This window comes from Myxocyprinus asiaticus, chromosome 26 (assembly GCF_019703515.2).
Source record: "Myxocyprinus asiaticus isolate MX2 ecotype Aquarium Trade chromosome 26, UBuf_Myxa_2, whole genome shotgun sequence".
NCBI lineage: Eukaryota > Metazoa > Chordata > Actinopteri > Cypriniformes > Catostomidae > Myxocyprinus > Myxocyprinus asiaticus.
In genome coordinates this window covers 34,818,568-34,831,059 of record NC_059369.1, presented here as the reverse complement: position 1 = coordinate 34,831,059, position 12,492 = coordinate 34,818,568, and the positions used below count along the sequence as shown (strand labels likewise).

The window sequence follows — 12,492 nt, the reverse complement described above, 5'->3', positions numbered from 1 at the left end:
GCGAATTCCCCTGAGGAAGGACCTTCTTTCTCAGGGACGGGGCACCATCTGGCACCCGTGCCCAGACCTCTGGAACCTCCACGTCTGGCCCTTGGACGGGACGCGAAGACCTAATTAGCCAACCACCAGCAGTGGTAGACATGATCACTCAGGCCAGAGCTCCCTCCACGAGGCAGCTTTATACCCTGAAGTGGCATCGGTTCACGAATTGGTGTTCTTCCCGAGCTGAAGACCCTCAGAGATGCACAGACGGGTCAGTGCTTTCCTTCCTGCAGGAGAGGCTGGAGGAATGGCTGTCCCCCTCCACCTTGAAAGTTTATGTGGCCGCCATAGCGGCACACCACGATACAGTGGATGGTAAGTCCTTAGGGAAGCATGACCTGATCATCAGGTTCCTGAGAGGCACCTGGAGGCTGAATCCTCCTAGGCCACACCTGTTCCCCTCATGGGATCTCTCCGTAGTCCTCCTGGGCCTTCGCCTCTTTGAGCCGCTACAGTCAGTCGAGTTGAAAGTCCTCTCCTTGAAGACGGCCCTTCTGATTGCGCTCACCTCCATCAAGAGGGTTGGGGACCTGCAAGCGTTCTCTGTCAGTGATACCTGCCTGGAGTTCGGTCCGGGTGACTCTCACGTAATCCTGAGACCCTGGCTGGGCTAAGGTTCCCACAATCCCCTTCAGAGATCAGGTGGTGAACCTGCAAGTGCTGCCCCAGGAGGAGGCTGACCCAGCCCTGTCGTTGCAGACCTGCATCTCCATTCGACAGAGCCCTCTCTGTCCCGGTCACCATGTTTGTAGAGCTCCTCCCCTTTCAGGCAAGACCTACCACCGCATCTCTTCCATGTGCGGCTCAGAGCCCACATGAAGTGCTTGCCACGTTACCTCCCCTCCGGGCAGGATGTGGTCTTCGCAGGGTCTTTTCCCCCTGAAAGAATAGGATAGGAAAAGAACACCTTCCCCAGCCAAATAACTGAATAATCTGTTGAGAGAAAACATAGAGAGAAAAGGCCACTGCTGGCTTGCTTGCACCTGCACCAGCAGTCCACGTAACATGGTTCAGCTAGTTGTGGCGTTTCGTATAGGGACCCCTAGTGTCACTACATCGACACAATGTCGAATGACAGAAGGGGAACGTCTCGGTTACTGTCGTAACCTCCGTTCCCTGATGGAGGGATGATATGTTGTGTCCCCCCTGCCACAACGTTGTACTACCCGCTGAAATGGCTGGGACCCTGTCTCGGCTCCTCAGCACAAAACCTGAATGAGTGGTTGCGAGCCAGCTCCTTTTATACCCGTATGTTCGGGGGAGTGGTATGCAAATTCCACTCGCTAATTCTCATTGGCCTTTTCTCAAAGATCTGAAGTGTTTGGGGCTCTCAAGAGCGACCCCTAGTGTCACTACATCGACACAACGTCTCGTTCCCTCCATCAGGGAATGGAGGTTACGATAGTAACCAAGACATTTTGTAATTAAATAAATTAATATGTTGGCACAATTATATTTTTGTCTACAAAACTAATTTCAAACATTTAAGCATATGCCTTCAGATCAAAAGGTTTTTAAGATCATGAGAAACATTTCAGGCAAGTGACCCCAAACTTTTGAACGGTATTGTGTGTGTGTGTGTATATATATATATATATATATATATATATATATATATATATATATATATATATATATATACACACACATACATACATACATACATACATACTGTATATGGGAGTGCATATATTAAATTGATTTTATATATATATATATATATATATATATATATATATATATATATATATATATATATATATATAATTTTAAAAAAAAATCTTAGTCTTTCTTTACTTTGACTAGATGGCCCAGACACAAAGACTACAAGAGTGCAAGAGTGCACTGCCAGAACTGAATGAAATTCCAGATGCAGTTTATTGTGCTACTCCAATCCCAATCTATAATAATCAGAATTTTTTTTTTTTTTTTTAATTAAAAAAAATAACACAGGACTTTTAATTATAAAGAAGCCTGAAATACACATGGGACTACTATTTTGAAATGTCTGTGCTCCCAGATGTGAACTCACTGACAGCTGATTCGCTGAGAAAGTGACTCGAATTCAAACTGCTAACATGAGCTGATGAGTACAAATGAGCTCTTGTCGGGTGATTCATTATAAAGACCCAGTTCAAAAGAGTAATTTGTTCACGAATCGGATATGGCTCACGCTGTGTTTGTTGTTGCATGCAGCCAGCGAGCTCGTATCATCAACAGAAAGGGTCAAAAGTGGCACATGAAACACTAGCGCTCTAAATATGTATTCAATAACTTACAAGATGATATCTGATGAAACGGCATATGAAAGCATATATCTTGACTGTCGCCAATGGTGACTAGATTTAAAATTATTGTCACAATAATTTATTTTTGGTCACATTTGCGACCATTTTAGTCGCAGTCTGGAGACCTGCTTAAGCGCCTCCTATGCCACACCTATAGAGGACACGGAGGACCAACTGGTTTTCTACATAAACATTAACTTCTATCTTTAACATTTGTTGAAGTGTCGGGTCCTGTAGGAGGGATGTATTAAAGCGCCATCTATATGATTTCCTTTTCTCTATATGTGGCAACATCTCTAAATACACCAAAGCATCTGAAACTATAATGTTCCCAATTGAGCAGTCAGTGGCAGATGGAATAAGTGACTTAGATATATATATATAATATAAAAAATCTATTCTAGAGTAAATCTTATGAACTGATGAAAAAAGGTGTAGTCCCTCCCAGATGGGTTCAGAAATCTCCAAATGTCTGTAAGACCAAGATTTTTACACATCCTCTGTAGTGTCAATGTTGCTCTAAAGGGTCTACACACCTTTGCATCACTATGATCAAGGACTGGATCCATTAAAAGATTGAAATCTCCACCCAAAATCATATCATGAAGGATCCCAACAGCTTGTAGCTTACCCTCAAGATATATAAAAAGTTGGGTGCATAAATATTATCCAAAATCAGATTTTACCCCTGTATTTCAGCCAAAACAATAATGATTCTTCCTAAATTATGTTTAATCAGTTTGAGCCATTTAAATTGTTAATGCTTGCTTATCAGTGTGATGACTCCCCTGCTATTACTCAAACTAGCACTACAAAACACATGCCCACCCCATGCCCTGCCAAGTTTTTCAGTTTCCTGTGAAGAAAGGTGCATTTCTTGAAGGAACACTATATAAAAAAATGTACGCTTAAGAAAAGATACAACCTTCCTTCTTTTTATAGGGTGCCCCAGCCCATTAACATTCCACGTGGAAAGAAACATTTTACCTATATTAAAGTGTGACATATTGACATGTAAAGATACATTTTGTACCCAATGCTAAATTATATAGACCACTATCCTACATTGATGTAACCATAACATCCTTACAAACCCACAGAACAGAAAAAAGATGTGCTTCAACAATCCCAACTGGTGTCCATCGCTCAGAAATCAGACTGTGCATGCACCCTCATGAGACTTTCTGCAACACTATTGCTACCAGATTGCTCAAGTCCAGTGATTTTAACATATATACGTATATATAATTTTTAGTTAGTTTGTTTTGTTTTGTTGTTTTTCCCCCTTTTTTAACATAAACTGTGCCATTAAATTGTACATAAATATGTTCAATAAAATGAAATATAAAAAAATAAAATAGGCCCCAGTAAACAACAACATAGAACCCACTACAGCAAGTTAACAAAAGGGGGGGGGGGGGGAATGTTAGGCGGAGCCAGTTGGCAGACAACAAATCCTCTCAGGCTGCATCAGCAAAATGCACGATGTGTATTCTGTATTGTTGATCGAGTGCAGTCAAAGTTATCCACTCACTCCAGTGATTTAATGAAGGCCATAACATGTCGTGGGCATGTAAAAGTCTTGCACCCATCCTTGCCGTCAATTCTCAACTTACCTGGAAAGAGAAGTGTGAAGCTTACCTTCTGTTGGTGCAGCATTTTTTACACTCTTTGAATCCATCCTGCTTCGCTTGAGTCGATCTAGCAAAGTCCTGAAAAACCATGATGTTGTGGTCCTCCCAGCACAACTTGCCTTTATTCCTCGGCACTCGTAGAACATGCCTCTGTCAGCTGACTGCAAGAATCTTGCCAGGATAGATCAGTGTCTGTCACCTGTCGCAGGAAGCTAACTGAGAGCTCAGTGCGCGAGCCGGCGGCCCGCTATGTCGATCAAATTCAGAATAATCCCATCCAAAAACTTCATCATATCCTGACCTTCCTTTCCCTCTGGGATTTCAGTGAAACGAACATTATTACATCTGCTCTGATTTTCCATATCCTCTGCTTTTTCCTACACCCATTCAAAATCAGCCTTGGAAGCAGGCAGGTTTGGAAGGAAGCAGGCTCTCTTTCGGCCAACTCCAGAAACTCGACCCATTTTTCAACATCACACCTCACTTGTGATCATGGTGGAAAGATTTGCCTCCATGGATGTGATCGCACAAAATATTTCTGCGATGCCCTCCATGTCGGTTGAGTTTTTTGTCAGCACTGCATAAATGTTCGAGATATCCCAACCTACGTCACAAAGCTCGCTGCTGTCACTATCGACTGTACCTCTGCCATCTTGATTCTGCGAGGCATCCGATGCGTGAGAGTGTAGTGCTTTTTAATGTCCCAACTGGCCGTAGATTTCGAATTTATCTACATCCTGCCCTCCCAGCACATTTTAACAAACAAAAGTTTTACAGTTCTCACAAGTTTAAATTGCTTAAAAGGATAATTGTAGCAAAGTTTAAACAGAGCATGTTTTTAAGCGACCAACCCTCACTTAGCGTCATGTGACTCCCTGTGGAACAAATCTGGAGGAAGTTCGGCAGCACAGAAGTGGACCTGTTCACTTCGACCTGTTGCACTGTCCCCTCTGGTTTTCTCTCTAGCCCTTGGCACTGCTGGGCATCGATGTGCATTTATGGAAGTTATGAGTATTTCCTCTCAACGGGGCACTCTTTTGAATGATGGTTTATCCCGCTGTGGTTGATACCATTCTAAATGCTAGAGCTCCATCAACAAGGAGGATATATACATTTAAGTGGTGTATTTTCGCTTCATGGTATACAGTGCAAAGTGAAAATCCAGTTCACTGCCCTGTCGGTACAATGCTGAAATATTTTGCAGGGGCTGGGGTTACCCCGGCAACGCTTAAAATCTATGTTTCTGCTATGGTGGCTGAACGTGCACTTATCAGTGGAGTTTATCTGTTGGTAGACATTCTCTAATTTTATGTGCGGGTTACGCAGGCTTAGACCATTTTGTCCCGTCTGCGTCCCTTTATGGGATTTATCTGTTGTGTTGTGTTTATTCTCAGGTGTCCCGTTCAAGCCCTTGACAACAGTTATTGGTACATTTTTTGCTCTCAAAACAGCCCTGCTAGTGGCATTGGCATCGTTTAATTGAGTCTGTGATTTGCATGCCCTGTCGATCAATCCCTTGAGTATGAATTTTGCGTCAAGGTGTTCAAGGGTTGTGTTAAAACCTCATTAGGGCTATTTGCCCAAGATTATTTCTATGTCATTTCGCTCACAGACCATTAATTTTCAGGCTTTCTCTCCTCCCCCATTTCAGAATCAGAATTAGCTTTATTGTCAAGTATGCTTACACATACAAAAGGAAAGAAAAAAAGAAAGAAGAAGAAGAAAAAAACAACACTAAAGTGAAGCTCAGTACAAGGAGAGCTCTGAATGAAGCTGGCAGCATGACTGACAAACAGAAAAATTTATTAAAATAGAGAAAACAATTGTTTTTGCCTTAATCTAGACATTCTGCCAATAATGAAACATAATAAAAAGCCTAGCCTGCACAATTGCTCCCAGGATTAAAATTCAGTACATTTACAGTAAACATTTTTCAAAAAATACTATTTGTATATCTTTCTGTTTAAAAGTTTACAAATTACATAAATAATGACAATTGTGCATGTGGACAATTTTATATTTTACTTCTATTTTATATTTTACTTCTGGCTTGTTAATAATTCCAAGAATATCAAAATCCACAAAAGAAGGTAGATCCTTTTCATATTTGGCTCCTAAACTATGGAATAATCTCCCTAACACTGTTCCAGATGGGAACTGGCCCCCACAGTGAGCCTGGTTTCTCCCAAGGTTATTTTTCTCCATTAACCAATATCTTATGGAGTTTTGTATTCCTTGCCACAGTCGCCTTCAACAATTATTATTTAATTAATTAATTTTTATACACAATTTACAATCATATTTAATCAAACTACTATGATCACTAAGACTTTATAGATATTACCGTTGAATTTTTTTTTTAATGCATGATTTCCTGTAAAGCTGCTTTGAAACGATGTGTGTTGTGAAAAGCACTTTACAATTAAAAATGACTTGACTTGACTTGACTTAAATGCATCCAAGTGGCTCGAGTGTTTTGACTATGTTCACTAAAATTTGTTCAGATCCATTTAATGATTCAGTGACCATTTCTGGTAATGCCAGAAGTTGGTGACAAATGATTGTCTTGTGTGAAATGAGTTTAATCCTTTAAAGGAGGATCCTTTAATCCCACATTTTAAAAGATTAAATGTGTATATCTCATGACTGCCATGTTGCTCGGAACTGCACCCAAGAATTTCACACACTATTGCACTTGTGTATATGGTTGTGTGACAATAAAAGTGATTTGATTTGATCTACAGTCCTACAAAGATAGTATAGGTTTTAAGCGTTATAAGAACAAAGCAAATCTAGCATTTCCCTACAGTTTGTAAACTGCTGAAAGGGGTGCTTTAAGGTACCTCTGGGCCCATGGGCTCGCTGGTCCGCAGAGGGCCCCTTTCATTTGTTGAGTGAATTGGGTGGAACTGCTGTGCATTGAACAAGTACTACACAGACGCCTTTAATGGTTGGGCATTGTCACCATGTCAACAACCGCATCTCCCGCTGAAAGCGTTTAAACGCGCTCATCCCGTGAACATGGATAGGGGAAAATGGGCCCCATGGCCGCAACCTGGGCCCCGTGGGAGTTGTAGGCACCTGGGCTTCAGCCCATATAAGCCCGAGTGTTAAGGCGCCTCTGGCTGCTGAGCATGACTTTTACCAAAAGACAACAACAATAGTCTTAGAATAATTATGGGTTTCAATAACGTCCATACGTTTTCATGTATAAAAAAGCTTGTCTACATATATTCACTTCAGTAAAATGCTCTAAAAAAAAAAAAAGTGTTCTAAGAACACAGCCGATCATATTTTTTCCTACAGTTTATCGACAGGACACCAACATAGAGGTAAAAAACAGGAGCTGATATTAAAAATAGTATTACATATTTAACACAGATCTAGTAATCTGCTTAAATTGGCAAAAATAACCGATCAAACTATTACCTCACAAACATAATGTAAAAAGCATAACTTAAAGACTCATACGCTGATCTAACTCCACTTACAATGTGTGCTTAAAAGAAGGATTGTCCTTTGTTTTTTTTTCTAGAGTGCATTTCACATAATGCTGCCAATCAAGAACGAAATGCAAATAAATATCTCTAATTTGTGTATTCCTTATCTTTAGATCATTCATTTAAATCAACATCAGTACCGATAAAAAACATGGATAAATGAGCATTGTTGAAAGCAACTTAATGTAGAAATGAACGGAGCAGCATTGATTAGACTGTCTGACTGACGGCCTATTACGTAAGGGTTGTTTCGGCACATGAAACTCACCTGTGATTGGCTGGATGGTCGCTCAATCAGTCCAAAGTAACAAAAAGCAAAGAATACGTCATACAAATCCACCATTTGGTGGATTGGTATGGGTTTAGCTTGGAACAAAAATCACCTTTTTAAAGAGGGCGGCTGCTACGCCCTTGTGGTGCAGTATGTAGCCCGAATGAGGCATCTGCTTCCATTAGCCTGAAGCAGCTCCTCATCTTTTGTTATCACTTAATAAAGCAAATGTTTAAAAATAGCTTTAGCCAGAAGGTTAATAATAATATTTTACAGTCTGTGAATGACAGATTGGCCTGAAAGACTATTAATTCCCTCTTTAGTTCATAAAATAAAAGCACTGCTGCACATAATACTTACAATGTCGCATAATAATAATTCATATATTGGAGCCACACATGTTTAAGCAACTCATAGGCTATTGCTGGCATGTTAATGAAACTAAAACAATAATTTGTCAGTGCAGAAGATAAAATGAATATTGTTCATAGCCCAATAGTTTTGGATGGGGCAGAGGTTGTTGGCAGCACAACTGTCAAAGGAGTTGACTGTCAAAAAAAGTTGCATAAATAATTCTGCAAGTATGGCGTGCATGTACATGCCTGCAGCTGAATCTGGCACTACAAGCGCGCGCCAAGCAGGCAGCCACGCACATAATCAACAGAACCTCTCGTGCTGTGCTGATATACAGCCACGCGCTCAGAAGAGAGTTTCTCAACACATTCCGCACACACAGGAGAAGAGAAGGATGGAGTTATCACTCATGGGAGTGCAGGTATGACTTCCACCACCATTATTATTATTATTATTATTTGCCATAAATGAGCTACTTGAGCTGGCTATTTAATGAGTACTTAGTAAACTGAGTAGCGACAGTGACAAAGGGGTAGAGGGGCAGTTGTTAATCCCTAAATTTCGTCAATAACAAACAAGCTAGAGTGATGATGACACTAACTCAGCATATGCATAGTAATGTTCACTCTCTCTGTCTGAAAAGCAAAGACCTCCTCCAATCATGTCACTTTGTAAGAAAAAATTACAATGAACTAATAATTGACTAATGTTGACTAAACAAATTAGGTAGGCCATTGGATAACCAGTAATTTTTCTTCTGTTGACTGTTGTCAAAAGTTATTTTGCCTATACCCATTTCCATAACTGGGTGACTGTATTACTCTGACTTCTTGTATCAAATTAAATATTATGATTAAGCCCCTATTATTATTTTAATGACACTATTATTATTGGTACATATGTTTCTTTTACCAAAAGACAGTTATGAAAATAGATAAGCCAGATGCTTATTCGTGCCAGGGTGCCTACTGAAACATAGTTCTGCAGAAGTTTATACAATTTTTATGTACATGCATGCATGGTGAAATAGCTTTTGAAAAGCAAGAGCGGCAGACATGTGGTGCAAAAATCTAGGTAAATAAAGGATTCATGTTTGGTTGGTGTAATTATATATGTGTGTTTTTCAATTCAACGAACAACTTTTGGAAGCTATACTGCATTGTCTGAGTAGCTTATTTGTAATATTCCATATTCTTAGAAAGTGAAAGTTAAAAGCCTTTTCACTTTACTCACATTTTTACCCATGCCTGTTCTATGTACAGTATGTAACTGGTATGTTTTTTTTTTTGTTTGTTTGATTTTCTCAATAACACCTCAATAAATCCACTGCACTGTAAAAAAATAAAAAATAAATAAAAAACATGGCAGCTGTGGTTGCCAAAATAGTTATGTAAAAAATACAGTAAAAATGTAAACAACTTTACAGAACCTGTACATTTTACAGTTTAAAACTGTTGTTTTTATGGTACATTTTACGGTGCAGTACCGTCGTTTATATTATCAAATGATAAACTTAATATATTAAACTGAAACTGTAAAAATCTGCTTTTCACTTTACAATGTACTATACTATAATGTACTGTACTATATTTAAATGTTAATCACTGTAGTAATTACAGAAGGGCACATGATGACATGAAGTTCATCAATAGTGGTCCTTACAGGAGCAATGACCAATAAACATGCACAGACAGTGCTCAGTGTCAGGGTAACACATGTGAAATTAAAATTATGCAATAAACATTAATTAAACTACATCAAATATAACACAGAACACCCCAGAGTACATAACTGATGTAAAAAATAGGTAGAAACCCAACATAGCAACATTGGCTATCTCATTGTCCAACCACTGGCAGGTGGGAGAGTATTTGGAAAACTTGTTTGCAAACATAATTATTTTTGCAATTTCATTTGGTGACACAAATGCCACAGAAAAAAATTGTATCGAGGCTGAAGCTGTCAGCTTTGATGTAAAGCTGTTGCTAGACAGGATAAGGGAGGTAATTGCTGACTGTATTATCCATGATCCTCATGGATTAGACTTCTTCCATCTCTATCTGAAAACAAAGAGAAGAGTTTGCATGCTGGAATGAGCCAATCCTGTAAATTGTCTCAAAAGCTTAATATAGATTATAACAAACGTGCATAAAGTAGCAATCACAAACACAAGAACACACTGGCACCAGGGCCATGCTTAGGGCACTTCCACCACCCCCCGGCGATTGCTACCGAGGGGGACTCCAAAGCAAGGTATTCGCGATTGTGGGGTACCCCAGAACGTGATCACTAAAAACGGGGACCGCAAAGCATTCACAACCTCTTCATCCAATCACCCCCATTTGGTCTGAACTTGAGTGGAAAACAATTTGAAACTAATATTCATATTAAAACAGATCATGTTGACTTGCCACATGAGTAACCAGGTCGGTCTGGACTGGACAGACATAAATTTGTATTGGCTGTTTCTAATAAGATTGCCAGTAGCTGAATAATGTAGGATTTGCCTGATTTGCTGTGAGATAGTAAAAGCCAGCAGATCAGCTGAGACTCTAATCTGTTTGGAGCAATCCCCCTGCAGCCAGATTACTCTCTCCTGGTACAATCAGTATAGTGTATGAGTGACGTGACGTTAATAAAATAGACACTCTACCCTTCAGTCAACTCTGGAGCTGAAACTGACTAGAGGTACTCCTTTAACTTTCTCTGTTTCTTTCTCTCTCCTTTCTGCCCCACTTCCCCTTCAACATCTCTTAACAGCACTGATGTCTCTCCTGTCTCTTTGTCTTTCTTACCTGTTGTTCATTGTTCACTCTGAAACAAACCTCCATAGCATGCTGCCTAAACTTGCTATGATTTCTGTATTTCTGTGGGTTTTTGCTAAATATTAATATTTGCATATTCATACCCCATACAACCTACAGACACTATGACCTATCAGCATTTTATCCAATAAATAACTTTAAGTGTGATATTATGGTCAAATTATAATTATCACTGTAAATTATGTTTATTTTAGATGCTCTGGATAAATTCAACATCAATTCAAGTTTGAACTGAGTTTCTACAGCTGCTTTTTATTGCTCAGAGGTTGCTCTTTCTGTCATAGCCCAGGAGATAGAGTTCTCGATTATATCTATTGAAGTATAAACTTTGTTTCCAGATGTTTCTCATTGAGACCATTGTTATCATACAGTAAGAAAATAGAGCTATAAATAGGATTGCAGAGCCTATAAGAGTTGGACTTTGAAAAATTTGATGAGCAATATTTGAGATCATGTTAAAATGATTGCAGACTTTGGTATATTGGCAAATCTGAGACATTGTTGAGATCTCTTCTGAAACTCTAAAGGAGATAAGGATACTCTCCTTTAAAGTATGAAACCACCTTTATTTATAATAATTTATTTCAGTTTTATTATAACATATTGTTAAATACAAGATCAAGTATTTATTATAACACATCGCCTTAAAAAAAACACTTGTAAATGCAGTCAGCATTGCTCAACATGACAGCATGCATTAGTTAAAATTAGTTATTGCATATGGGTTTTTCTTCCAATACGATGACACGTGGCAGCGGGATGCCTGATTATGCACATGACTTCAGGTGCAAAATGTTTACAGTGATTTCACCACATTGTATTTACATAATGCTATACTCAAATGTTGGCTATTTTACTTGATATGTTTTGCTTTGTGTACTTTCGATTTGGTTTGCAACATGTTGGATGTACTGAAGCACTATTTCACTGGAAACCTGCCATTCATAATGCCTCAGTTTGCCAATGAAATATGTATGTTATGAGGTTCATGATTATTCTTAAGCATACTGTGCTAAATCATATACTATTCTTATCAGTTACATTCTGTACTCTAAACTGTTGGCTGAAAAAAAGAACAAAAGCAGCTTCCACTAGTTGTTTGCAGTTCTGTAACTGTGAGAATGTGGGGTTGAAATGTCTGAGACCAAATACAAAATCTGGGATTTACCTGGGAATAATCAAAAAGTTTTATTTTTGAATAAATAAATGAATAAAACAAGGAAATGTTATATGGGGTGCATGCCAAATAAAGACAGAAATTTACATGAACATGAAAGCAATTTTGCATTTCAAAATGTACATGCTATATAACACATTTGACTACAGGTTTCCAGTGAAATGTCCAGCTGGGGTGCCAAAAGCAAGTAAAATGGTGTCGTATTCAGACAAGGTTTTAAGGTGAATTTTATAGGGATGATTTTAAAACATAACTCCCTAACGTAAAACTTTTGCCTGAACCTAACCAATAGTGTTTTAAAATATGAGACATTTAAAAAGACATCCTTACCAAATCAACACCTAAACCTAACCATTAGTGTTTTAAAATGCAGAAGCGAAATGAAAAAATCACATTTGTTG

General features: G+C 38.9%; 1 protein-coding gene across 2 annotated transcripts in view; it reads left to right on the top strand.

Moving 5' to 3' along the window:
- The window catches only part of LOC127417191 (uncharacterized protein C14orf132-like), a 90,451-nt gene that overhangs the window by 66,679 nt on the left and 11,280 nt on the right, over positions 1-12,492 (top strand). Inside the window, exon 1 of one of the 2 annotated variants that reach the window (XM_051657026.1) lies at positions 8,430-8,510. The exons of the other annotated variant lie outside the window; for it this stretch is intronic. Coding sequence (XP_051512986.1) covers positions 8,484-8,510 — 27 coding nt within the window. The 5' untranslated portion in view covers positions 8,430-8,483. Of the gene's footprint in view, positions 1-8,429; positions 8,511-12,492 lie in introns of those variants that run through there. 2 annotated transcript variants of the gene reach the window in all.